The sequence below is a fragment of the Pongo abelii genome, chromosome 4, assembly GCF_028885655.2.
Source record: "Pongo abelii isolate AG06213 chromosome 4, NHGRI_mPonAbe1-v2.0_pri, whole genome shotgun sequence".
NCBI classification, from domain to species: Eukaryota; Metazoa; Chordata; class Mammalia; order Primates; family Hominidae; genus Pongo; species Pongo abelii.
This window is the reverse complement of record NC_071989.2, coordinates 185,463,122-185,490,855: the sequence shown is the minus strand read 5'-3', so window position 1 is coordinate 185,490,855 and position 27,734 is coordinate 185,463,122. Positions and strand designations below refer to the sequence as shown.

At 50.2% G+C, this 27,734-nt stretch overlaps 1 protein-coding gene and 1 pseudogene across 3 annotated transcripts; one reads left to right on the top strand and one right to left on the bottom strand.

Annotated features, from left to right (window-relative positions):
* Positions 1 to 1,633: 1,633 nt before the first annotated feature.
* LMAN2 (lectin, mannose binding 2) lies at positions 1,634 to 21,343 on the bottom strand. Of its 3 annotated transcripts, none has more exons than XM_024247153.3 (8): positions 20,906 to 21,343; positions 20,627 to 20,745; positions 8,381 to 8,498; positions 7,603 to 7,682; positions 7,260 to 7,421; positions 7,033 to 7,147; positions 4,346 to 4,465; positions 1,634 to 3,785 (listed from the first exon to the last, which is right to left on the bottom strand). In XM_024247153.3, the coding sequence occupies exons 1-8, from the start codon at positions 21,099 to 21,101 to the stop codon at positions 3,781 to 3,783; spliced, it is 915 nt and encodes a 304-aa protein (XP_024102921.1). In that variant the 5' UTR covers positions 21,102 to 21,343; the 3' UTR covers positions 1,634 to 3,780. The 3 variants fall into 3 exon arrangements, with proteins under 3 accessions (XP_024102921.1, XP_024102919.1, XP_009239597.2); XM_024247151.3 differs by having other exon boundaries at positions 1,634 to 2,339; XM_009241322.4 differs by having other exon boundaries at positions 1,634 to 2,316.
* On the top strand, positions 15,522 to 15,870 carry LOC112133410 (small ribosomal subunit protein uS10-like; annotated as a pseudogene).
* Positions 21,344 to 27,734: the final 6,391 nt, after the last annotated feature.

The window sequence follows — 27,734 nt, the reverse complement described above, 5'->3', positions numbered from 1 at the left end:
ACAGATTATGGCATCACGGTCCTGCGTGTGTGAAATGCGGATGTAAGAATACATATCGATTGTTCTAGGGAAGCACCTCTAGGTATGAATTTTGAAACAATCAACTTTTCTTGGGTACAACAAGGCTACGTTCCAATGGAAAGGGGTGCCCACCGTGACAGCCAAGTAGAGACCGGCATGATCACTTTAACACCTGCTGCCACAGCATGGGGCCTAACTCCGTCTTGTGCTCAAGCTTGGGTACCTGTTAAAACCACTGCAGGGGCTTTTGAAACCACCCTTGCCCCGGCTCAACCTGACTTACTCAGCCAGAACTGGAGAACAAGGCAGGCTCTTTTCAGTTCTCCAGGGAACTCCAATACACAGCCAAGGCTAAGAACCATCTAGTACTGGACACTAATTTGCCTAGTAATTCAGGAATTCGGTGAAGACCAAGTTAGAGCCAAAAATTAAAGGTGAAGCCTGGCGAGTGTGGTGCCGATGACGTGATTGTAGCAGCTGTGGAGAGCTCGTCTCTGGGCCTCGGCCCTACACACCTGGCGAAAAGCCCTCCAGCACCTGAGAGGTGAGCGTTGTGGATGAAATGAGTTACGTGTCTCAATCGCTCCAAAGCAGGGCCTGTCATAAACACACGATCTGCTACCTTTTCAAGGAAAGGAACTGTTTTGGGGAAAGTGTTAATAAAATACTTCAATAAGGAGGATCATGATTACTCTTCAGGCTTCATGAACAGGATCCCAAACCCATGAGGGAAGCACAAACTCGAACCTCTCAGTCACTGTGTGGAATCTCTAGATGTCTAACCTGTTGAAGGAGGAAACACAGAGGACACGAGAGGTGGGTGACAGTGGACCAGTGAAGAGCTCTGGAGAATGAGAGACAGAGGGTAAAATCCTTACTCTCACTCATGTCTCTCTATATTTTTTGCAATGACAATCTATTTGATAGTGTTAATTACCAAAAGCCTGGCTGCTGAAGGATGGGAGGGCTAGCTTTTAAGGTAGGAGATTCAAATGCAACTGAATGGGGAGTGGGAAGGGGACGAGGAAGACAAGATCATCGGCTCAGCAAGGTGTCCAAGGAGGGCTAGAGTTGGGATCAGAGCCAGAGGGGTGGCTTGGGAGGGGACGGGACACGCTGCTCCACGGCGCAAGGTGGAGGCAGCCACAGCCAGGGGCGGTGCCATGCCTTCAGCTGCTGCCTTTCCTCCACTCCCCGTTACCATCTTTTTCCCCCGAGGTGCCCCAAAGGGACTGCCGCAACCACCCCCACCATCCTCCAGCCCCTTGCACATCATCCCAAAGCCCCCCAGAGTTCCCCGTCAGTGTACCCGCCTGCCCAGCCAAGCCTCCACGTGGTGCCCCTTGCCACCCATCCTTTTACCCAGAGGCCCAGAGCATGTGGGAGACAGCACAGGGCCCCATCCCCAAAACATCACTTGCCAGGTGACACTGGGCAAGTTGTACTTGACCTCTGAGAGCCGTGTGTCCCCAGCTGGGAAACAGGGCAACCCATCCCATCCTCCTGGGCCTCTGCAGGCCAGAGCAGACGAGCTGAAAGCTCTAAAGCACTGGCGGGCTGGAAATCATTAGAAAAGAAAGTAAAGCAAGCCCCTCAAGGACAGTCACACGGCTGAGGTTGGGTATTTCACTTTATTTAGCAAACGGTCACACTCGGCCCCCCCACACCGCCCCTGCAGCCTCACTTGAGCATGTGTCTCAGGAAGCAGCTCAGGGTGAACAGGAAGGCCTGGGATTCCCAGTTCAGGCCTTATCCGTCGCCACACGTGCCACACACCACAAAACAAAATCACTTCCCCACGTCCTCAGGAGCCCACCCCAGTGTGGTCCGGGGGACCCTCCAGTGTTCAACAGCTGCCTGCTGGGGCCACAGCCCAGCTCTAGGCACAGACCCCTGCTCCTGAGACACCAGCCCCAGGAGAGCCTCCGTCTCCAGCTGTGGGGGTGCCAGACCCTAAGCCTCAGCCCTGCCACCTGTCCCTGCTGGGCAAGAAGCAAAATGTATGAAAATACTTTAATCATTTATTTGAAACAGTTAAGAAATAAGGTCATCTTGTTGTTCTTTTATAATCCCAGTAAAAAAAAAGTTCACATTGGCTCCTGGGCCGAGGGGCAGGCCCCGCCGGCGGCACCGCTCAGTAGAAGCGCTTGTTCCGCTCCTGCCGCTTCTGGAACACCACGGCCCCCACCACGGCGCAGACAACGATGCCCAGGAGAGCGCACAGCAGCAGCAGGAAGACCCGCCACCCCGTCAGGGGCCCGCTGCGGAAGTTCCCCGTGGGGTCGTCCACGTTGTCTGGGGGAGAAGAAACGGGGGAGCTGAAACGGCAGCGCGGGCCGGGGATCAGGGGGCTGCAGGAGGGCAGTGGGGATGGAATAGGACAGCCGGCCACGGTGGGCAGGCCGGTCGCACTCACCCCCCTCACCAGGGAGGGGCAGAGGTCAGGTGAAGCCCATCCCAGCCAGCTCTGCAGTCCCCAGGGCAGGGCAGGGCAGAGAGAGGATCAAGCCCACTGGGCCCTGGGACCCCAGCGACAAGCCTGGGCTGCCTTCTGCTGCAGGAAGCTGGTTAAAACCAGACTCCTGGCCTCCCGAGTCCAACTCTGGATAAGGGGAGGCCCAGGAGGCCGCATATCCAAGCCCCACCCCCACGCTGGGGTCTGAGGGCCCTATCTGGAGCAGCGCGGCCCTGGTCACAGGCTCTCCTAGCCCACAGCCAGATGCTCTCGGCAGCCCCCCAGGAGGGTCTCCCAGGACCTGAGTCCCACACTCCACCCCGGCCCACAGCCTCTCTCCTCCACACAAGGTTCTCACAGGTCCTGCCCATCCTGGGATGGGACCCTCTGGTGCATTCCATTATACAGGCTGAGAGAAGACACTGACTTTCCCAAGCTCTCCAGGCTGTGGGTGGAGGAGCTGGGGTCTGGCTGGGCCGTTTCTGCCACTCTGCCTCCCTCCGACCGCGGCCCCCTGACTCCACATGTGCAGTCTCCTCAGGGGTCCCCACACCCAGGCCTCGGGCCCAGGCCCTGCCTTTCAGCGATGCGCATGCCGCCCTCTTGCCAGCCACAAGGCAACCTCCATCCTCCCTTCCTGCACAAGCTACCACCGGCAGGCCTGCTGAGCACTCTCGCCCCAGCCTCTGCTCTGCGCACCGACAGCAGCGGCCACTGACTGAACGGGGAGGTCCCTAGGGATGGCGCTTCCCCAGAAAGCCACTCAGCCTCCAGGCACCCACGGCTCCCTCTGTCTCCCTGTCTGCCTCAGCCCCTAGAATGAGCCCCAGGGACAGGGCCTGCCTGATCTCCGTGTCTGTGGCACCCAGCCCATAGCTAGGCACAGAGGGCAGCTTCGGTCACATCTGAAGGAACAAATGGATTGAATCTAATAACGAGTTCATCCTGCCTCGCCAGCTGCACGGGATGCTGGGTGGGCAAGGCAGGTGTCACCTCTGAAAACACCCAGTGGCTGGCAGTCCTCTGACCAAAGGTTGCAGCAAGGTTTGTGTGGCCCCCAAAACATTTCAAAATAATCTGAATCTTTAAAAAGTGAATTGTCACATGAAACACTGGATCCTGGCCTCTCCTGAAAAGCAGAAACCCGCAGCCAAACTGGCCACGGGGCATGGGGACCCAGGGCTGGGCTAGGACAGAGCCCGCGCTGCGCACTTCCATCACTGGCTGGACCCCCAGGCACGCATCTGTGGCTCTTAGGGTGGACTTCTCCACACACAGATGCCTCATTCCTCCAACCACAACGTTCACTCTGTGAGGGAAGGGGTAGCTAATTAGTGCCATGGAAAGAACCCAGGCTTCAGGTTTTGTAGAAACCCAATTTCCAATCTTGCCTTCTCTCTCCTTCTAGCTAAGGAATCCACCCCCTTGGCCAGCAGCACGACTTCTTCCAGGTGGCTCACAGAAGGGACACGGGGGCCAACATACCCAGCCCCCTGGCTCTGCTGGCCACTGCCCCAGCACCTAGTGAGGGAGGATGCTGGCCCACCACTCACATGTTTGTTGATCAGCCACTGCTTGCTGCCACAGCACTCACGTGGCTAGGATGTCCTCAGGGACTGACTCTCTGCAGACTTCTCTTCCGCCTCATTCATTTACTCAAAAACTTGCCAGAGTTGACATGACCCAAGCCCAATCCTCTAGGAGCTCGGGCAGGGCCAGCCAGTGCCGCTTGCCAAGACAGGGCTGATCCAAGAGCCCAGACCACAACCACCACAACCACGACTGGACCACAAGACCCGCCAGGCTGGCTTCACCCCATTCTGGGTCAGGCCGCCCAGGCGCAGGCAGGGCGGGGCTGTGCACACACACCTTTAGGCGACTTGAGGAAGTTGACGCTGGGCTCGATCTTGGTCCAGTCGATGCTCTCCTCGTCAGGCGTGTGCTCCACCATCAGCTGGAACAGCTTCATGGAGATGATGTCATGATTGTCTGTAGGACCAAGAATAAACCTGTGACAGCCTGCAGGCCAGCCTCAGGGCATGTGGCCCAAGACCCTCCCACAAAGAAAGCTGCTGCTGCAGCCAGTAAACCTGCCAGGCCCCCGGGGAAGAGCGCTGCCCCGCCCGTCTAGGGCCTGTTTTCTTCCCAGCTCCCTCCAGTCACCAGCAATCAAAAACAGAGAGGAGGCAGAGTGGAGAGAAAACAGTAAGGGCTTCACAAGCAGAATCATCTGGGTCTGAATCCTGAGGTCTGCTGCCCTCTTTGAGGCTCAGGTTCCTCACATGTAAAGGAGTGATGATCTCCATCTATATGGTTGCCATGGCAAGTACATGAGAAGGTCTACACCACACAGAAGATGGCCTGCCTGCAGAGTATGTGCTCAAAAACAGACCCGGGAAGGACCAACAGTCGCTGTGTAACTGGCTGAGAAGCCTGAGGCTCCCAAAGGCAGGAGCCACCAGACATTCTTGTCACAGAGACCCACATACAGGCTGCAGGGGAACAACTCGGCAACCAGCTAAGAGCCTGAGCCTAACGCAGGTCAGCGGCTGTGCCTGAGGAGACGGGAAAGGCTCTGTCCAACGGCATGGGCAAGGAAGAGCGCCAGCTTGACGCTGATGGATCACCCCATTGTAGAGATGAGGAGGCTGAGGCTCAAAGACGACACATGGGTCCTGGCCAGCCTGGGACTAGAATCTGAGGAAAGGCCTTGTTGAAGGGAGCAGGAATCTCTGGAGCCAAGGGAGGACCTACTGAGCAAGAGCTCGGCCAGGCACACAGTGTGAGAGCCGAGCACGCACAGCCCTTGGAGACGGCGAGCGGCCCTGCAGGACAAGGACCGGCCCTGGAGTCAGGCCCCAGTTCCCATCTGGGCTCTGCTGCTTCCTGCTCGTATCTTAGGAAAAATCCTTTCAGTTCTCAAACTCCCAATGGTTGAGTAAAAAGGGAACGAGACGGTCATCTGCCTAAAAATACATCAGGTGACATCACCCATAAGGTGCCTGGCACTGATGACCCCCGACCAGCGGTCAGACACGGCTCCCCTCATGGCGCCTCCTCCACTCTGTGCTGGGCTCTCCTAACAGCTGTGAGAGCTGCCACTGGCCACAGCCCTGGTGCTGCTCTGCTCCTATCAAAAACCCTCTGAAGACAAGGGCTGAAACAGTGTGATGAAGTTCCAGGCAACCCGGGGCAGGAGGGGAACCGGCCAGGCGCTAGCTGGAAATGATGAAAGCTGGTTGGCAGGAGGGGTGCTTACTAGACCTCTCTCCTCTGCTGGGTATATGACTGAAAAACCCCCAAACAATGGATGTCCTGGAGTCTGAGTGGACCCAAGCACTTCCATGCTGAGAGGGGAGGCTCCTGGGCAGTGGGCAGACTACAGGCCCTGGAATGGGTCATCCTGAGGATAAACCATCCATGTCAGGTCCCCCATGTCACATGCCAGTTCTGGTCAGGAGCTGGCCCTGGGCCTGGCACCTGCTCAGGGCCCCAAAGAGAGACCGAGAACCACAGCCAAGGGCCACCACGGCCTAGTGATCAGTGAGGCCTCAGCAGGTTAGAGGCACCCCAGTGCTCGCTGAGCACCTGCCCTGGGCCAAACAGCCATTTATAGAGCTTACAATTGAGCAGGAGGGCCAGAGACAATAAAATTAATTACTCGGTAGATTCAAAGATGGTAAATATTATGACGAAAAATAAGGCCAGCAAAGGTGATGGGGAGTGGGCTGGGGGCTACAGGAGGGGGCACAACATTCCACGAGGGAATCAGGGAAGGCCGCACTGAGGAGGTAACATCTGAGCAAGGTCCTAGGAGACAAGGGTGAAACAGCCGGGGCAGGAGGGCACAGGTGCACCCAGGGAGCAGCTGGAAGCCACAGTAGGCAGGGGGAGCAGTAAGCGAGGAGCCAGAGGGGGCAGGGCTGGCACAGAGGCCCTGGTGCCCCCTGGAGAGCTCTGAGCAGAGCAGCAGGAGGCCTCACACGGGCTGAAGGCGATTACTCGGCTGCTGTGCTCAGGAGACTGTTGGGGGCTGGTGAAGGAGGGACCACCTGGGAGGCTCCTGTGAGAGACACGGGTGGCCTGAAGCCGCCAGGTAGTCAGGGAAGGGTGGGAAGTGGTGGGACGTGCTGTGAAAATAAAGCCACAGGGACTGTTGATGGACCAGAGGTGCCATGTGAGAGAAAGAAGGGTCCAGAAAGACAGCAAGCAAATAGAGGGGCAGAGATGCCACTGACATCCCGATGGGCAAGATGTGGCCTCAGCTGTGGGCACAAGGGCTGAGCAGGTCCAGAGCGGTCTGGGCTGGAGATAAATCTGGGAATCTACATTGCCCAAATCTAATTGACCCGCTGCCTCCTGTTGATGGGGAAGGTTGCCAAGGGACTGTTCAAGGACTGAGGAGCAGACAGGCCATGTACAGAAGAAAGGAAGAGGAGGGACACAGCCAGCTGAGTCCAGAAACCACATGAAGGCAGGCAATCAACTGCATGGAAAGCTCCCAGTCCCTCAGGGTGAGTCGGGCTGGGAACCAACGCCTGGCCCGGCCCACTCACCAGACAGGTCGCCAGTGCCGGCGGAGGCCCCGAAGTAGTAGCCGGTGGGCAGGCGCACTCCCGTGATATCAATGCAGTTCTTCCACTCGTTCTTGTCCTCCAGGTCGGTCATCACCTGTGGGGCCCAGCATGCTAAGCACCTGGCAGGACGGCAGCCTGCCCTCCTAAGCCTCTGTGGGACTGGCACAGGCCCACCAGCTGCCACCCCCACCGCCCAGCCTGCTCACCGTCAGACGGCCCCGGGAGTAGCGCACAGCCAGGAAGGTGTCGTGATCGCGGTTGCGGAAGTCAGCCGTGCAGCCCGCCAGCTCGGTCCAGCGCCCATCCTTGCTGTGGTCGTAGGACAGGGAGCCATTGTTCACCATCACCGAGATGTACGGGAACACGCGCTGGGACCAAGACACCAGTTACTCCACAAGCAGCCCAGCCTGTGGAGTGAGCAGGGACACCCACCACCCCAATCCCTGGAGGCTCCTCTTGTGCTGGGACCATGGAAGTCCCAGGGCCCCCTCCTCTAGCCGACTGCCCAGTCCTTCCTTTCCTGCTCAGCAGGAGAGAGCAGGGGCCTACCTCAGTGGTCTCATCATTGGGGTAGGTGTCCAAGAAGATGGCTAAGCCGTGGAAGTTATCTTTGCTTCCAAACACAGGCCCTAGAATTATAAGGAGATGCTCTCAGAATGGGAGAAACGGGAGCTGTCCCATGGGTACCTAAAAGGCAAGCAATGCCAACATGGGTGGGGGCAAGAGAGCCCAACCCACTGGCCATTCACCGAGAGAGAAGGGATCGTGAAAGGAGAAAGCTGAGGCTTTCTCCTCAGAAGTGGGGGGTCTAGGCATATGACAGAGGACTCAAGTTTGAAGGCTGAACTGTGAGGGGACTGAGGCAGGTGGCAGGTGTCAAGGGGGTACCTGGCCTACAAAAAACAGTGGGCTGCAGGATAGCCCTACCCAGGAGGCTCTACCCTCTATACCAGGGGCAGCAAACATTCTGCGAAGAGCTACCGAGGAAACGCCTCAGGGTCTGTGGGCCACATGTAGTCACAGCCACACAGCCTTCATGTTTTGGCTTTTTTACAACAATAACTGTTTAAAATGATAAAACCAGGCCAATGAGGGTGTAGGGCTGAGCTGCAGGACCCAGCTGCTCCTCTCCCCTCAGTGACCTTCCTTCCAGAGCCAGGCTCCTTCCGGAGGCGCAGGACTTTATCCATGGAGCAGCACTTTCCGAACAGGAGAGGAGACGCTGGGCCCCACGAGCCACAGGCAGCCCCACCCCACCTCCCTAGGGGGCCAGCAGCCATGCCCGCGCCCACCCCCACAGGGCTCAGCGGAGCGAGTGCCGGCCCACCTGGCACGAGGCGGTCCCGGGTGTACCACAGGGCGATGCCGTCTCCATGGAGGTTCTTCTTCCCCGTGCCGTGGACTTTGAAGTGGACGTGCATTTCCCAGTCCTTGAGGAAGCAGGGCTGGAGGGAGAGCAGAATGGGCTGCTCCGAGCTCCCCGGGGCCTTCCGGCAAGCTGGAGGCAACCCCAGCACGGCCCTGCCCCACAGACCTCTCTTCCCTCCTCAGCTAAGACTGGGCACTCCTTGGCACAGGGCCACAAGTGCCACTGACCACAGACCCCTAAATGTTCTGGGTGTGAAGGGAAGAGACAGTTGGACACCAGGTGAGGTGGGGGAGGCCAGTGTCCCAAGGCTGCCTGAGGCCCAGACCCTGTCAGCAGACCTCAGGCAGCTCCTGAGTAGGTTTAGGTGGCTGCCACACTGTTCACCCTCATTACCAGCCAAGCCCACCAGCCATTTCCTCTCCATCCACTGCTCTTGCCCTGGAACCTTGCGCAGAGGTTACGACTCCTATTTGAGTGACGTATTTTACAGGAAAACAAATTCAGAGGTGTAACAACTTGTCCAGAGCAGCTCAGTGGACTGTCTGGATTCAGGCGCAGGGCTTTCTGACTCCGAGAGCTCTGCTCAGCAGACTGTCTGGATTCACGCGAGGGGCTTTCTGACTCCGAGAGCTCTGCTCTGCCTTCGGTACTTCCCGCGGCCTGCAGGCCTTTCACATAAATTGCACCAGCCCCTTTCTAGTCACCCACATCCACTGCCACATCCACCCTGCTAACCAACCTTCCCAAGTGAGGAAAATCACGCCGGGTCAGTGCTGCTGGACCTCAAGCCCAGGTCTGGCTGACTCCAAAACCCAGCCCTTCACCAGTTCACCTCCCTAGCCCAGCCTAAGTGTGGTACCAGCGCTGGGGATGACAGCTGGTCAGGGTCGTGCTCTGGGACTCAAGGGCACCACCATGTGAGCTGGGGCAGGGATGGGCACCGCCTACGGCAAGGAAGAAAGCCTGGCCTTACCCATCAGGAAGTCACTTGTGAAAACTAAGGTGTCAACACACATGGTGACACAAATCCACTTGCAGGAAGTCTGCAGATGGGTATGTAAGCGATTAAACAAAGACCCATCAGAAAGGCAAACCCAAACAGGATGTCGACCTGTCAGACTGGCAACTGTGAAAAAGACCATTAATGTCCAATGCAGATGAGGATGAAGAGAAATGAATACAGGAGTAAAGGAACATGAACCAGTATTAATGATGGGTAATTCTGGGAGGGGGATTATGGCGACTGTTTACCATGTTTGAATAATGTATAATAAACATATTACTTCTGTGATCACACAAAAATAAAAAACACTGTACCCCAATGTGAACAATATGCTTCATGCATTCATTGATGCCACAGACTCACTGCTCCCACTCTGGGCACCAGGAACCCAGGTAACAAAACCTAGGCCAAGTCCCCGAGAGCACAAAAGAATGGAAGATATAGAATTGTGGGTAAGAGACACAGCAAACAGTGAGAGAGGCTAAGACTCATATAATTGGGATTTCCGAGTAAGATGTGAGAGATTAGGGCAAAGGAATATTTAAAGACGTCTAAGCACTTACTAAAACTGATTCAAAACATGCCACAAACTTTAAAAGTCCTACAAACCAAAGGAGATGACTAAAAAGAAAACCATATTTAGGCACAAAAAAAGAAGGGAGGGATAGAGGAAACAACAACAACAACAAAAACAGTTTTTTTTAACATGAAACTATTTTTTTATAATTTTTTTCCCTGTGGTACAGCCCCAGGCAATCCTGAGAACGTGTGCCACAAAAGCTTTTTTTCTTTCAATTTCAACTTTTATTTTAGATACAGGGGCTACATGTGCAGGTTACATGGGTATACTGCACCCAGGCAGGGAGAACAGTACCCAATAGGTAGTTTTTCAACCCACGTCCTCCCCCATCTAGTCTGGAGTGTCTATTGTTCTCCTTAAAAACAGATAATCTTGGCCGGGTGCAGTGGCTCATCCCTGTAATCTCAGCACTTTGGGAGGCTGAGGCAGGTGGATCACTTGAGGTTGAGACCAGCTTGGCCAACATGGTGAAACCTCATCTCTACTAAAAATACAAAAATTAGCTAGGCGTGGTGGTGCGTGCCTGTAATCCCAGCTACTTGGGAGGCTGAGGCGGGAGAACTGCTTGAATCTGGGAGGTGGAGGTTGCAATGAGCCGAGAGTGTGCCACTGCACTCCAGCCTGGGAAATAGAGTGAGACTCTGTCTCAAAAAAAATCACAGTCTCACTCTGTTGCCCAGGCTGGAGTGCAGTGGCACAATCTTGGCTCACTGCCAGCTCTGCCTCCCAGGCTCACGCCATTCTACTGCCTCAGCCTCCCCAGTAGCTGGGACTACAGGCGCCCGCCACCACGCCCAGCTAATTTTATTGTATTTTTAGTAGAGACGGGGTTTCACCGTGTTAGCCAGGATGGTCTCGATTTCCTGACCTCGTGATCTGCCCACCTCAGCCTCCCAAGGTACTGAGATTACAGATGTGAGCCACCATGCCCAGCCCCTTTTTTTTTTTTTTTTTTTTTTTTTTTTTGAGATGGAGTTTCGCTCTTGTTGCCCAGGCTGGAGTGCAATGGCATGATCTTGGCTCACTGCAACCTCTGCCTCCCAGGTTCAAGCGATTCTCCTGCCTCAGCCTCCTGAGGAGCTGGGATTACAGGCATGCACCATCACGCCCGGCCAATTTTGTATTTTTAGTAGAGATGGGGTTTCTCCATGTTGGTCAGGCTGGTCTTGAACTCCCGACCTGAGGTGATCCGCCCGTCTCGGCCTCCCAAAGTGCTGGGATTACAGGCGTGAGCCACCGCACCCAGCCATAAAAAAAATAATAATCTTAAAGAAAAAGGAACCAGAGGGAAAAAAGAGATGACTCTCAAAAGAGCAATAATTAGCCTGATACCTGGCTTCACAGCGGAAACAGTGGGAGCAAGAAGGCAGATGACTGATATGTCTGGAGATACAGGAAGGTAACAGCCAGCATGGGATTCTCTACTCAGCAAATGTATCCTTCAAGAATGAAGGTAAAATAAAGATATTTTGAGACACACAAAAACCAAAAGAATTCATTAGCAGACTCACGCTTTCATTCTTCAGGGAGAAAGAAAATGATCCCCATCCAGATGTAAAGTCAGATTCCAGAAGGAATGAAGAACAACAAATACAGTGACTAAAAGGGTGAAAATCTAAATATCTGACTGCACAAAACAATGGGTTGTGTGATTTAAAACAGAAATAATTAAAACAAATGACAACAATAAATGGAGTTAAAGTGTGTTAGGATCCTTGCACTGTCCAGGAAGAAGGTAAAGTATACATTATCATTAGTCTTTGGTACAACATGAATGCCTGCTTTAAATTCTAGGGTGACCACTTAAAACTGAGAAAAGAGCATATAACTTTCAAGCTAATAGAAGAGGAAAAATAGGATAATAAAAATTAACCTAAAAGAAGACTAGAGAGAAAAATGAACAGAGAATAGGCAATTTGAATGTAAAGAGTAAGATAGCAGATTAAACCCAAATGTATCATATTTCATTAAATGTAAATGGACTAAATGCTAAATAAAAAAACAAAACCTAAGGGCACCTAGGATCTCTGTATTATTTCCTGCAACTGCATGTGAATTTATAATTATGTCAAAATAAAAAGTTTAATTTGAAAAGTAAAGAGGCCAGGTGCAGTAGCTCATACCTGTAGTCCCAGCACCTTGGGAGGCCATCATGGGAGGTTTGCTTGAGCCAAGGAGTTCAAGACCAGCCTGGGCAACACAGCAAGACTCCATCTCTATAAAAAAAATAATAATAAGTATATAAAGATCAGAGATCTAAAACTTAAGAGCTAAAACCTGGCCGGTTGCGGTGGCTCACACCTGTAATCTGAAACACTTTGGGAGGCTGAGGCAGGTGGATCACCAGAGCGCAGAAGTTCAAGACAAGCCCAGGCAACATGGTGAAAACCCATCTCTACAAAAAAATACGAAAATTAGCTGGGCCTGACTGCGTGTGCCTGTAGTCCCAGCTACTTGTGGGGCTGAGGCAGGAGGATCACTTGAGCTGGAGAGGTCAAGGCTGCAGTGAGCCGTGTTCACGCCACTGCACTCCAGCCTGGGCAACAAAGTGAGACCCTGCCTCAAAAAACAATAAACAAACCAACAAAAAAACCCTTTAAAACTCTTAGAAGAAAATCTAGGGAAAAAATGTTCATGACACTGGATTTAGTAATGATTTCTTGGATATAGCACCAAAAGCACAGACAAAAAAAAAAAAAAAAAGATAAATTGTACTTCATCAAAACTAAAATTTTTGTACATCAAAGAGCATGATAAAGAGGGTGAAAAACAACCCACAGAATAGGAGAAAATATTTGCAAATCACATATCTGATAAGGGATTAATATCTAGAATATATAAAGAAACCCTAGGCCGGGCGCGGTGGCTCATGCCTGTAGTCCCAGCACTTTGGGAGGCCAAGGCGGGCAGATCACGAGGTCAAGAGATGGAGACCGTCCTGGCTAACATGGTGAAACCCCGTCTCTACTAAAAATACAAAAAAAAATTAGCTGGGCATGGTGGCGGGCACCTGTAGTCCCAGCTACTCGGGAGGCTGAGGCAGGAGAATCACGTGAACCCGGGAGGCAGAGGTTCCAGTGAGCCGAGATCGCGCCACTGCACTCCAGCCTGGTGACAGGGCGAGACTTCATCTCAATAAATAAATAAATAATAACAAATGTTGGCAAGGATGTGGAGAAATTGGAATCCTTGTGCATTGCCGGTGGGAATATAAAATGGTGCAGTTGCTATAGAAGACAGTTTGGTAGTCCTCAAAAAATTAAAAATAGAATGACCATATGATCCAGAGATTGTACTTCCTCGGTATATACCCAAAAGAACTGAAAGTAGGATTCAAACAGATACTTGTACACCAATGTTCACTGCAGCACTGTTCACAATGGCAACAGAGGTAAACAACCCAAGTGTCCATTACAAACAGATGAATACATGGAATGTGGTCTAGACACACACACACACACACACACACACACACACACACACACACACACGAATATTACTCAGCAACAAAAAGGAATGCAGTACTGATATATACTACAGTATGGAGGAACCTTCAAGATATGCTCAGTAAAATAAGTCAGCCAAAGAAGACAAATACTGTATGCCTGCATTTATATGAGATGCCTAGAATAGTCAAATTTACAGAGATGAGGTAGAATGGTGGTTACCAGGGACTGTGGGGATGGGAGTGATTGTTAAATGGGTAGAGAGTTTCAGTTGGGATGAGGAAAGAGTTCTGGAGACGGACGGTGGTGATGGCTACACAGCAATGTGAATGCACTTAATGCCACTGACCTGTACGTTTAAAAATGGTTAAAATGGGCCAGGCGCAGTAGCTCACGCCTGTAATCCCAGCACTTTGGGAGGCCAAGGCAGGAGGATTGCTTGAGGCCAGGAGTTCGAGACCAGCCCGGGGCAGCATAGTGAGACCCCAGCTCTACAAAAAATTAAAAAAAAAAAAAAATTAGTCAGGCACGGTAGCACATGCCTTGTAATCCCAGCTACTCAGGACACTAAGCAGGAGGATCACTGGAGTCCAGGAGTTCGAGGCTGCAATGAGCTAGGATTGCGCCACTGCACTCCAACCTCAGTGACAAAGTGAGACCCACCCTGTCTCTAAAAAAAAAATTTTTTTTTAATTTTAAAAACTGGTTAAAATGGTACACTTTGTTACATACTCTTTTTTTTTTTTTTTGCGAGACAGAGTCTTGCTCTGTCGCCAGGCTGGAGTGCAGTGGCGTGATCTCAGCTCACTGCAACCTCTGCCTCCCTGGTTCAACAGATTCCCCTGCCTCAGCCTCCTGAGTAGCTGGGACTACAGGCACACGCCACCACGGCCAGCTAATTTTTTGTATTTTTAGCAGAGACGGGGTTTCACCATGTTGGCCAGGATGGTCTTGATCTCCTGACCTCGTGATCCACCAACCTCGGCCTCCCAAAGTGCTGGGATTATAGGCGTGAGCCACTGCACCCAGCCTGTGTTACATACATTTTATCACAATAGAAATATTTGAGAAATTTGACCGGATGCAGTGGCTCACACCTGTAATCCCAGCACTTTGGGGGGCCGAGGCAGGCGGATCACCTGAGGTCAGGAGCTCAAGACCAAGCCTGGCCAACATGGTGAAACCTCGTCCTACTAAAAATACAAAAATTAGCCGGGTGCGGTGGCGGGCACCTGTAGTCCCAGCTACTAGGGAGGCTGAGGCAGGAGAATCACTTGAACCCGGGAGGCAGAGCTTGTGGTGAGCTGAGATCACGCCACTGCACTCCAGCCTGGGTAACAGAGTGAGACCCTGTCTCAAAAAAAAAAAAAAAAAAAGAAGCCACTGTTTCAATGTCAATGTGTAGCCTACTGAAGAAAACAGTTTCATAAATTAATGGATGTAAAGGTAAAAAGGGTTAAAATGGTAAATTTTATGTTATATGTATTTACAACAATAAAAATAACACCCCTGAAGCCTAGTAATATACTATTTATAAGAGAAAACACTAAAACATAAAGAAATGGGAAAAAGTAAAAGGACAGAAAAAATGTATTATGCAAACACTAACCAAAAGCAAGTTTCTGCTCCTTGAGGAAGACACGGTCACAGGTGGTGCAGAGCTGTGGTCCACCCGCTCCTGCTCCTGCCTCACCACTGTTTGCTCTGGCTGAGGAACAAGTTGATCAGGAAGCCTCGCAGCAGCCATGGCATTTATTTGTTTATTTATGTTTAAATTTTTTTTTTTGAGACAGTCTCGCTCTGTCACCAAGGCTGGAGTGCAGTGGCATAATCTCAGCTCACTGCTACTTCTGCCTCCCAGGTTCAAGCAATTCTCCTGCCTCAGCCTCCAGAGTAACTGGAACTACAAGCACCCGCCACCACACCCAGCTAATTTTTGTATTTTTAATAGAGACAGGGTTTCATCATGTTGGCCAGGATGGTCTCGAACTCCTGACCTCAGGTAATCTGCCTGCTCTGGCCTCCCAAAGTGCTGAGATTACAGGCGTGAGCCACAGCACCTGGCCTACCCATGGCTTTAAAGATACCGGAAGAAAATCTGTGGAGCCAGAGGTGACAATTCACTGAATCTGAATCACTTTAATGAGCTGCAATGTAAAATCCCCAGAAAAGGTGTGTCCTGACTTGATCAGAGAAGCAAAGGAAAAGAATCTCAAAGTGAAAGGACCAGCTGGAATGCCTACCAAGGCTTCGAGAATCACAAGAAAAACTCCTTGTGAAGGTCCTAACACACGGGATCATTTCCAGATGAGAACACAAGCGGCTCACTGACCTGCACAGTCCTTCTGAGATTAAGCAGATTACTTCCATCAGTATTGAGCCAGGAGTTGAGGTGGAAGTCGCCATTGCAGATATTTAAAGTTGATTATTTTAATAAATTGATTACCGGTTGTTTTTGTTTTTTTTTTTAAAAAAAGCAAGCTTCTATAGCTATACCCATAACAAAATGTAAAAAGGGGTTCTTCTTAATGATAAAAGATTCCATTTACCTACAGATATAATAAATCTAAGTTTTTATATGTACCTAATTTGGCCTCAAAACATATAAAACAGAAACTGACAGAACTACAAAGATGCAGACAAATCCATACGCAGAAATTTTTTTAACACTTTTTTTTTTTTTTTTGAGATGCGGTCTTACTATGTTGCCTGGGCTGGTTTTGAACTCCTTGACTCAAGCAATCCTCTGCCTCAGCCTCCCCAGTAGCTGAGACTTATAGGCACATGTCACCTTGCCCAGCCATACACAGAAATTTTTAACAAAGCTCTCTTAGTAACTTATAAAAGCGAGCAGACAAAAACGTGAGGAAAGCTAGAGAAGATCTGAACTCAATCTTAACCCTGGCTGCACAGCAGACCCACCTGGGAAGCTCAGAAAGCAAGTTTGACCTAAAGAACCTACGTGGCACACTGTAGTCAACAAGTAGAGAATCCACATTCATAAGCACAAACAGAACGCGTCCAAAAAATCTGACCATGATGCAATTCCATCAGCTATCTAACAATAATAAACAATTTTAAAAGATAACTAAAACAGCCCTCATATATTTGAAAACTTTAAAAAAATAAATCTCACATGTACAAAAGTCAGCCCAGAAACCAGATTTCAAATGGTCTCTTTGGTGCCCAGGAGTTTTCTGCACCTGGGGACAACACCCTGAAGACCAGGCTGCTGGGAGGCTGACCTCAGAGCAGAAGGGCAACTGAGTGAGGGAGGTGGGAAAGGAAAACCCACACAACCATTCCCAGCATGTTCACGGGGAGGCTGGTTTCAGGAATGAGCACATGAGACAGTGGAGGACCTGGAAACTGACTCCTCCAGGACTACGCAGGCCTTAGAAAGTCTCCATGACCCCAGATTAAAACTGCAGATTAGTAGAGACATACTATGATACAGACAACAGAAGGCCTCTGGAGGATCTTAAGCAGGCAAGGCACAGGCTGGAAATGATTCAGAAGCTGCTTTTGGGGACAAACATGACATGACCACAGTTCTTAACCCACAGCAAACCCACCTGGGCAGCTCAGAAAGATTAATGCCTTGGTCCTACACCAGGCCAACTATATCAGAATCACCTGGCAATAAGAGGCTATTTTACAGTTAAGCAGTTTCCACATCTCTGCTTGCAACAAAACGGAATGCAGATGTAATCAACAGTCAGCCGAAACATCATCAAAAATTTTGATAAAAGATCACTGCATGACGTTGGGTTTATAAACCAAAAGAAGATCAAAGTATTCAGTGATGCTGCCCTACCAAAACTCTCTCTGTGCCAGGCACAGTGGTGGTGAGCACCTGTGTCCCAGATACTCAGAGGCTGAGGTGGGAAGATTGTTTGAGTCCAAGAGTTCAATATAAGACTGGGCAACACAGTAAGATCCCATCTCTAATAGAAATTTAAAATTTTAAAAATAACCCCATCTCCAACCACTATTTAAAGAAAACACAGTTTCTCAGAATTCATGTACATAAAAACAAAAAGTAGAAGTGGTACTGAACTTGTCTTATTCTGACAGTAGTATCCATCCAGATGGGGGTGGGGGGTGACATCCTACTAAGAGCTCATGTTTCAAAAAATGTTTACTTTTGTATAATAATTATTCAAAAACTGTAATGCATTTACTTTTATCAAGTGTGTACAGATAATTATAATAATCTCAAATAAAATATTAAAAGTTTCAGTCTCAACAAAATTAAAAAGTTTAAGTTATTATATTTATTTTACTTGCAGAAGAATATGGTAGGCTAATGAATAACATTTTCAAGCATTAAATATATTGCATTAGGATAATATTCTGTGTGGAAATGAAAATACAAGTTCAATTAAAAAACTGACATAATGGCCAGGCACAGTGGCTCACACCTGTAATCCTAGCACTTTGGGAGGCCAAGGTGGGCAGATCACTTGAGGCCAGGAGTTGGAGACCAGCCTCACAAACGTGGCAAAACCTCATCTCTACTAAAAATACAAAAAATTAGCTGGACATTGCAGTGCATGCCTGTAATCCCAGCTACTGGGGAGGCTGAGGCAGAAGAATCGCTTGAACTCGTGAGGTGGAGGTTGCAGTGAGCTGAGATCGCACCACTACACTCCAGCCTGGGCGACAGAGCATGACTCTGTCTCAAAAAAACAAAACAAAACAAAACAAAAAACCTCTACTAAAAATACAAAAACTAGCTGGGCGTGGTGGTGCACACCTGTAATTCCAGCTACTCAGGGGGCTGAGGCAGGAGAATCACTTGAATCAGGGAGACGGAGGTTGCAGTGAGCCAAGACTGCGACACTGCCCTCCAGCCTGGGTGACAGAACAAGACTCCATCTCAAAAAAAAAAAAAAAAAGTGGATATCAAATTGCAATATTTAGATTCTACTGAATGTTTAAAATACTGAAGTTTTATTTTAAAATGTCAATATTTAAACTATGCTGTCATCCTTTGCAAATACTTAAACCTAATGACAAACAATTTTTGATGCCAACTTTAAAAAAGGTTGCTACAACAGCAAAAAAAAGCTTAAAGACCATTGCCACAGCCTCCGCACAAGACCCCCAAAAGGATAGGGCCTGAGCAGCCTCCCCAGGTCCCATGCTGCAGCCACCAGGCACTTAAGAGTTCTAGTCACCTCTGAGCCACTCCTTCACCTAGACCACCCCACCCCCGCACCACAGCAGGAGCTATTTTATGGCTGCTCGGAAGACAGCAGGTGTTCAGGGAATGTTCACCTGAGTGCGTGCCTCTCCCAGATGGAGTGAACGAAGGAGATAAAAAAGGGAAAAGTTTAGGAAGCATCTCTCCAGCTCATTAAAGGAAGAGGCAGTTCTTGGGAAACACTGAACAGAAAATTCTGATTTCCAAGCAATTTCTTTCTGGAATTTATAGGAAGTACTCCAAATGTTTCAGGAATATCAGCAGAGCCAAATAGAAAGGTGAAGGAAGGAAGGCAAAACAATTGTACTCCAGACTGAAAATTCGATGAAGGCAAGTGCAGAAGCCTCTCAGTCCTGTGACATCCTCAAGCCACTGATGATGCCAACTATCAGCTATCTACAACCAAAATTTAAGCCACTGTCTTAGATGTGTCTATTACTTGTGGCTAATCCTGATTTCTACAGTTCCAGCACTATTTGGACCTTGCTTAAAAAATAATAATAATAATGCTATACTGAACTCATTTCCATGAAAAATATAAGGCTGCATTATCATTTCTTTAAAATATCTAAAAGCCCTAAGACAGAATAATGTGACAGAATGTGACTCGGGGGAGATAGGGTGGTTAATGAAGAAATGTCTGCGTGGGTGGCACTTGAATTGAGACTTAACAGATGAGAAGGAACCAAGCAGGTATGAGGAGCCAGGAGGCAGTGTCCCAGACAGAGGGAACAACAGACGCAAAGGTCCTGAGGCAAGAAGGCAGCCAGGGAGGCTGGAACAAAATTAACACAGAGAATGACTGGAGATGCACCAGGGGCCAGATTGTGCAGACATAATGCATGCTTACCCCTTCACAGGGGACTCCACGCTCTGAGGATCGGAGTGAAAGCTGAAGAAAGTATCCCCAGATGCCACTAACAGCAGTGTGGAGGCTCGGGGCAGGAAGGGGAGGAGGAGCTGAGGGGACGGGCAGACCAGGCAACACAAGGACAGTGTGGGTTCCCAGAACTAAACAAGAAGGTCAACCAGCAGGGACCAGAGAACAGGGTGATGGAGAAAACTAGAACACTGGCCAACAGCTTTGGCCATGGGAAGGGCTGAGATCAGGCAAGCTGGGGCAGGGGCAGGTCCCGCTCCAAGCTGTAACCCAGCCCCAAATTATTCTTCTTTCCCCTTTTTCCTCACCTTGACTGCCTCAGCGTGGATTCTGTGTAGCAGCTGTTATTGGCCACTGCTCACATACTACATACTACATACTCTGAGGCAAAGGTCGCAGACACTAAAACTGCCCACAGGTCCAGTCCCTCCACACTACTGATGACAAGACCCTCAACCAAGCATTGGAAAAAGGGTTCTAAGGGGTTCCTCCACTGTCCAGGTGAAAAGAGTCAAGTACATCGAGTGAACTGCTGGGCTTAGAGATCAGACAAATCAGAGTTTAAATACTGTTTATGCCATTTGCTAGCTGTGTTATCTTTGTATAGTCATGAAAGCCATCTATTTCAAACAGCTTGTTTGAAAATCAAATGCAATAAGGCATGGCAAGGTCAGTGCCTAATACACAGCAAAACACCCAATAAAGATCCAGTTCGCTCGGTTCTTCCCACTATTGAGGGGGTTCAAGTCAGACAGCCTGACAGTTCCACTACTTTCTGGCTATGTAACTTTGGGTAAGGCACTTTCAAACCTGAGTCTTAGCTTCTCAGTGGGTAAAATAGAGATAACATTACTCATCTCGCATGGCTTTTAAAGTGAGGAGGATGTAAAGTGTCAAGCGCAGCTCGTGACACATAGTAAGTACCCAATACACATCGCCTCTTATTATTGGTGGGTGTGACCAAGATGAGGAAAAGGCCAGGGACGGAGGTGCAAACCTATAAACCAAGCTCGGGTCTCAGCTGCTCGGGAGGCAGGGACTAGCAGCCAAAGGAACAGTACGCCTATCCTCTTGAGAACCACTCACCTGGTGGTTCCAGATAGAGCCCTCTTTGCTGCGCTCGTCAGGGGTCAGACGTACGTACTGGCTCGTAAGCATAGTGCTGCCCTGGAAGTCCCAGAGGGGCATAGAGCTGGAACCGACCCCTGTGGGAAGAGACAGGTGCTAAGAGGCCACGCCAGGACTGGCCTCACCGGAGGCAGGAAACCCACAGAAGTGCTCTGCTCAGGAGAAAGGGCACGCCTTCCCCCAGCCCTGTTCAGCCTCGCCCTCACCCTTCACTCATTCCCTCCCCAAGGGCTTCACCTTGGTAGGGCTTAATGAGCGAATGCTCCCGCTTGAGATGTTCACTGTTGCCGTCAGTTATATCCGCAGTCACAGACCCCAACAACAAAAGAAGAAAGAGAGGTGTAGTGGGGCCAGGGCCGGGGCCGGGAAGCCCAGGCCTTCCCAGGCACCGCCGGCCCCAGCCCCAACGGCAAATCCAGCCTTCCGCCGCCATTCTCCTCTCCTCTCGGCCACTTCCGCCCTAGAATTTCCGCCTTCCGGGTCTCCCATATAATGGCCTCCGGCCGGAAGCTCTTCAACTTTAGTGTCGCCAGGGAGTCAAAAAGGAAAGCCTCCGCAGCAGACGGGGTGGCAGCTGCATTGGCCGGGCAGCCTCTCATCCTGGTTGAGTGCAGTTCCATCTCCTTAGAGGCTCCAAGGCACACGCCGGCCAGCCCCAGCAATGGGTTCTTTCGAGCGACAAGAGCTGTAACCAGTCACGGAACAGCACGTTAGGCTTGCGAGCCAATGAGGAGCAGAGGGATGGTTGGAGCCGGCGGGAGCGCGAGGGCCGTCCGCGACTCGGGGCATGCTGGAATTTGTAGTTTTTGTCGGTCGCTCTAATGGGGCGGATTCGCGAAGACTAGGATGTCTTGGGCTTCTGGCCGCAAGTCCCGTCTCTGGAATAACCTTTTCTAGTCCTGGAGAAAGGAGATCTGAATTGAAGGCGGAGTCCTGAATTCCAACCCTTGTCCTCCCCGGGCCCTGGGTAAGCCTTTAAGCGGTGCCTGCCGTCAGGCGCCCCAGCTTCGCGCCTTTGGAGACTCAGAATTACCAGTTATTTGAGGGCCTCCACTACCCTCAACTCCTCAGGCCTAGTCGGGTTGAAGCAAGAGGAACAGACACAGATCCTGGCCTGGGACCCCAGTGATGTCTGGAACGCATCCCTATGCAAAAGAGCTCAGTGCCTGGTACAGCAAGTAGTGTCCATGGAAGGCCCAGGAAAGCTGTGAATCAGAGGTCGAAAACTGGTGGCCTGCAGCTGAACAGAGCTCTGTTTTACCTGCTAATATTCTAATAAATGGCTTAACTACCAGTATTTTAAAGTCAGAATATAGAGGCTGGGAGCGGTGGCTCACGCCTGTAATCCCAGAACTTTGGGAGGCTGAGGCCGGCAGATCACGAGATCGGGAGATCGAGACCATCCTGGCTAGCACGGTGAAACCCCGTCTCTAGTAAAAAATACAAAAAATTAGCCGGGCGTGGTGGCAGGTGTGTGTAGTCCCAGCTACTCGGGAGGCTGAGACAGGAGAATGGCTTGAACCCGGGAGGCGGAGCTTGCAGTGAGCCGAAATCGCGCCACTGCACTCCAGCCTGGGCGACAGAGCGAGACTCTGTCACAAAAAAAAAAAAAAAAAAAAAGTCGGAATATGTACATTCACATCAGAAATCCAGACTTCCGGCTGAGCTCAGTGGCTCAGGCCTGTAATCCTAGCACTTTGGGAGGCTGAGGCGGGCAGATTACCTGAACTCGGGAGTTTCAGACCAGCCTGGGCAACACGGTGAGACCCCGTCTCTACTAAAATACGAAAGAAATTAACGGCGTGGTGGCGGGCGCCTGTAGTCCCAGCTACTCTGGAGGCTGAGGCAGGAGAATTGCTTGAACCCGGGAGGCAGAGGTTGCAGTGAGCAGAGATCGCGCCATTGCATTCCAGCCGGGGCGACAGAGCAAGACTCCGTCTCTACCAAAAAAAAAAAAAAAAAAAGAAGAAGAAGAAGAAGAAAAGAAATCCAGACTTCCGGTTTTTTACTCCCCCTCCAAAAAAGAGAAGCAAAAGATCTAGGCACACATTCCCACAACAGAACAATAGGCTGGAGCTGAATGGGACTGCCCCTCCACCAGTGCCTTCCTCTTCTAAGCTGGTCCCCACCTGGTCACTCATTTACAGCACTTGCCTGGCTCCTCTAGACATTTGAATTAATGACTCCTTTTGTAGATCACAGGGAGGGATGTTGGTTGCTTGCTCCTTTTAGAAACTGCCCTCTTGAATGAATGGATTTATTCAGGATTGAGTGCTGAATCTTTTCTTGGTCATATATTTTTAATTCACTTTTTTATTATTAAAGTCACACATTCTGGTCAGGCGCGGTGGCTCACACCTGTAATCCCAGTACTTTGGGAGGCCGAGGTGGGCGGATCACTTGAGGCTAGGAGTTCGAGACCAGCCTGGCCAACACAGCGAAACCCTGTCTCTACAAAAAATTAGCTGGGTGTGGTGGTGCACACTTGTAATCCCAGCTACTCAGGAGGCTGAGGCACGAGCATCACTTGAACCTGGGAGATGGAGGTTGCAGTGAGCCAAGATCTTGCCACTGCACTCCAGCCCGAGTGACAGAGTGAGACTCTGTCTCAAAAAAGTCACACATTCTTGTGGTGTGTATGGAGACAGAGAGAGAACAGACATACAAGACACAACAAGCCAGGCATGGTGGCTCACGCCTGTAATCCCAGCACTTTGGGAGGCCAAGGCAGGTGGATCATTTTGAGGTCAGGAGTTCGAGACTACCCTGGCCAACATTGTGAAACCGTGTCTCTACTAAAAATACAAAAAATTAGCCGACCATGGTGGCTGGCACCTATAATCCCAGCTACTCAGGAGGCTGAGGCAGGAGAATCACTCGAACCCAGGAAGCGGAGTTTGCAGCGAGGCAAAATTGCGCCATTGCACTCCAGCCTGGGCAACAAGAGTGAAACTCCATCTCAAAAAAAAAAAAAAAGAAAAAAGAAAAGACACAACAGAAGTCTTCTGCCATTCCCCTCGCAAGGAGTGTCCCCTTCCAGAGATTTATCTGCACCCATACAAACAAAAATATGCACATTCCATGGGACCTCCATGGGGACTGGGATTTTTGTCAGCTATGGTCACTGCTGAATCCCTGGCATCTAGAATAGTGTTTGTCACATAGGAGGTGATTAATAAGTAATTGGTGAAAGAATGAATATTTGTTCTAGAACCTGGAATTGGGTCATGAAGAATGAGTAGGAGTTTTCCAGGAAAGGTAAAGGCATTCTCAGCAGAGAGAAGAGGAGCCGCAATCTAGGGAGGGATGTGTGAGAGCAGATGAAATACAAGCAGTTTGGAATGGCTGAGAAGTTGGAGTTGGGGGCTGCGGGGGAGCTGAAGCCAAAACTCAAAGGGCCTTCAATTCTTAAGTAAGGAACATGGCCTTTTCCCAGAACTCAATGGGATATTTCTAAGTATGGGAGTGACCAATGTGGATTCCTCTAGCTATGGTGAGGAGAAGAGACTGGAGGGAGGATAATAGGGAGACTGAATTCATCATGATTGGGGGAGAGAGGGTGAGGCCTAGGCCAAGGAGGTCTTCACAGAGAAGAAGGATCAGAGACTAAATCGGGAACTGATGCCCTGTGGGCAGCCAGGAAGGGAGAAGTTGGGGATGGTGCTCTGTGGGTGGAGGTACTCCACCACTCTCGTGGCATGGAGAAGACTAGATAAGGGCTAAGCGATGGGAAGAGCCAGGGCTAGCTGTGGTGAAGATGTGGTCAGAGCTAGAACTGGCATCCATGGTGGAGAGGAGGGAAGAGGTGTCTCTGCAGGAGAGTACGAACTTCAAAGGGGGTCCCAGGCAGAGCCTGTGACTGTCTTTGGCAGGAAAAAGATGAGCTGTGGGCATCTGTGGTGGCCAAAGCCCAGCTCCAGGCACCCCAAGCACGCTCACAGCTTAGCAGATCTCTAAGAGGATGTATAGCCTTGGGCAACTCACTTCTCTCTGAGCCTCAGTTTCCTGATCTGTGAAATGGGAATAATAAGCACCACTCACAAAGTGGTTGTGAGGACTAGGACTGTAAAGCCACCTAGGAAACGGTCCAGATCCATGGCACGGCAGACAGGAAGTCTTCACCCATATCACACACCCGACAACCCCCATAGGCACACTGAAACAGTCACACACCTTATTAAGACCACCATTGGCAATGGTCCAGGCCCAAAAGCAACACCCACCCTAACCCCTTTCACTCATCAAGTCTGACTGAATCTCTCCGTCTGTGTGGCCTGAAGCAAGGTGTCTGGAAAGAGGTGAGGCAGTGCTAGGAGAAGTGTATTAACTAGGGCAGTGCTAGCTGCTATAACAAATAGGCCCTAATGTATATAATGACCTGAAATTTTTTTTGATGATTCTTTTTTTTTCAACTATTTTTACAAGGTTTGTGCATCTGTCAGGAGGCTCAAAAAATTTTACTTCCTGCTTACATAATGGTCTGAAGCTGGTTTCCAGGTTGGTGGGTGGCTTGCCTTCAGGCACTGATACACAGACCCTGCTTTTTCCTTCTTGTGGTTCCACAGTCCCCTGAGCCTCCTCATCTTCTCTATCCATCCAGCTGAAGGGGAAAGAGGGAGGGTGGAGGGCACACACTTACTTCTTCAAAGCCTTGGCTCAAAAATGACACATGTCATCCTATGGTATGAGGCCACCACTTCTCCTGTTGTCCTTCCCAGTTTCTCCCCAACCTCCCCTTTTCCCTAGTTTATAAGACAGGAGAAAAGGGAGAAAGCAAAAAGTTGGAAAGAAACAGAAGTAAGATAAATAGCTAGACGGCCTTGGTGCCACCACCTGGCCCTGGTGGTTAAAATAATAATAATATTAACCCCTGACCAAAACTACTGATGTTATCTGTAAATTCCAGACATTGTATGAGAAAGCACTGTAAAACTTTTTGTTCTGTTAGCTGATGTATGTAGCCCCCAGTCACGTTCCTCATGCTTACTTGATCTATTATGACTTGTTCATGTAGACCCCTTAAAAGGGCTAGGAATTTCTTTTTCAGGGAGCTCGGCTCTTAAGACACGAGTCTGCTGACGCTCCCGGCCGAATAAAAAAACCTCTTCCTTCTTTAATCTGGTGTCGGAGGAGTTTTGTCTGCGACTCGTCCTTGCTACAATCCTACACATTTTCAATTGGCGGGAAGTAGTCACATGTCCACATCTGACTGCAAGGGAACCTGGGAAAGTAAAGTTACCCATGTGCCGAGGAAAAAAGGACATGAATTTGTGGTGAAGAGCTATTCAGTTTCTGCCACTGAAGAGTTCGGGTCACAGCCCTAGAAGGGGGCAGTGGGGCAGAGGGTGGAATATGGAGAAGTGGGTATCACCTTGTCCCTACAGAAAGACTAGCTGAGGCTGGGCACGATGGCTCAGACTTGTAATCCCAGCACTTTGGGAGGCTAAGGTGGGTGGATTGCTTGAGCCCAGGAGTTTGAGACCAGCCTGGGCAACATAGGAGACATCTCTACCAAAAAAAAAAAATTACGCAGTCATGTTGACATGCACCTGTGGTCCCAGCTACTTGGAAGGCTGGGGTGGGAGGATTGCTTGAGCCCAGGAGGTCAAGGCTGCAGTGAGCCTAGATCTTGCCACTACACTCCAGCCTGGGTGAGTAACAGAGCAAGACTCTGTCTCAAAAAAAAAAAAAAAAAGACAGAAACAAAAGAAAAGAAAGAAAAAGAAAGAGAAAGAGTAGCTCAAATCAGAATGGTGGGCAACTTGAGGGGTCTTAGTAAACCCACGCTTAGAAGCAAATGTAAGTCCTTGCAGTGGGGACACGCATGTGTGAGAAAGAGGCAAACCAAGGACCCTAGCTAAAATTTTAAAAACTAGAGTTCATCTGGGGCCAGGTCAGGGCCGAGGGCAGGATGCCCACCCTTCAGCCAACACTACATGCTATCAAATAAAGTTTATATCCCCCAAAATTCATGCGTTGAAACACTAACCTGAAAGGTGTTCTTTGGAGACAGGGCCTTTGAGAGGTAATTGGGTCATGAAAGAGAACCCCTTAGGGTGGGATTAGGAATTAGTGTCCTTATAAAGAGAGACAGGAGGGAGCTGGCTTCCTTTACCTCCACTTGCTATCGTGAGGACACAGCAAAAAGACGGCTGTCTGCAAACCAGGAAGAAGGCTCTCTCTAGACACCAGATGTGCCAGCGGCTTGCCCTTGGTCATCTCAGCCTCCAGAAGTGTGAGAAATACATATTTGTTGTTTAACTCACCTGGTCTATGGTATTTTTGCTATAGCAGCCTGAGTTGACTAAGACAGGATTTCTGAGTGAGTATGAATGTGCTCAAGTCTTTGGCCACAGATATACCTGATCCAGTCCCCTACCTAGGTAGGTGAGCATGTGCATCATACCTGGTTATGCATATGTCACTGGAGTGTCGGAATACATATGTCCTATGTTCAGGTGTGCCTGTCACATGCACCTGTTCAGGGGACTGTGCATGCGCATGACTATACACCCAAGTCCCCCTTGCAAGGGAGAGCCCATGTGTTTATGACACGCATACCTGAATGTCTGTGTATGCACAGCCATGCGCGCAAGTTATCCATCTGTCTGCAGACCTGGCTACATGCATGGAAGGAGGCTGTAGGTGTCCGGAGCTAGAGGTACCCTACAGCTGTGGAGGAGAGGGGTACTGAGCACATGTTTGTCTGGCACACAGTAGGTATGAGATAAGTGTGTGCCGAGTAAAGTACATGTTTGGATACACAGGTCCCAGTGCACGTGTGTACATGTCCACAGGAATGCCCCCAGGGTGGATGAAGGTGCCTAGGTATGTTTACTCGTGTGCTGTGAGCCCAGGCATGAACTTAGAGCTCCCTGGTCCTGGCCAGACCAGGCTGGGCTCCTTGCTGGGCACACGGAAGCCTCTGCCTTGTGTTGGTGCCTGTGCGGGATGCTGCCAGGAGTGTGTTGGTGGCGTGTGTGTGCGTGAACGTGTGTGTGTGCGCGCGTGTGTGTGTAGGAAGAGGCGTTCGCTCTCTTAGACCTTGCTTCTTTCTGTGGTTTGG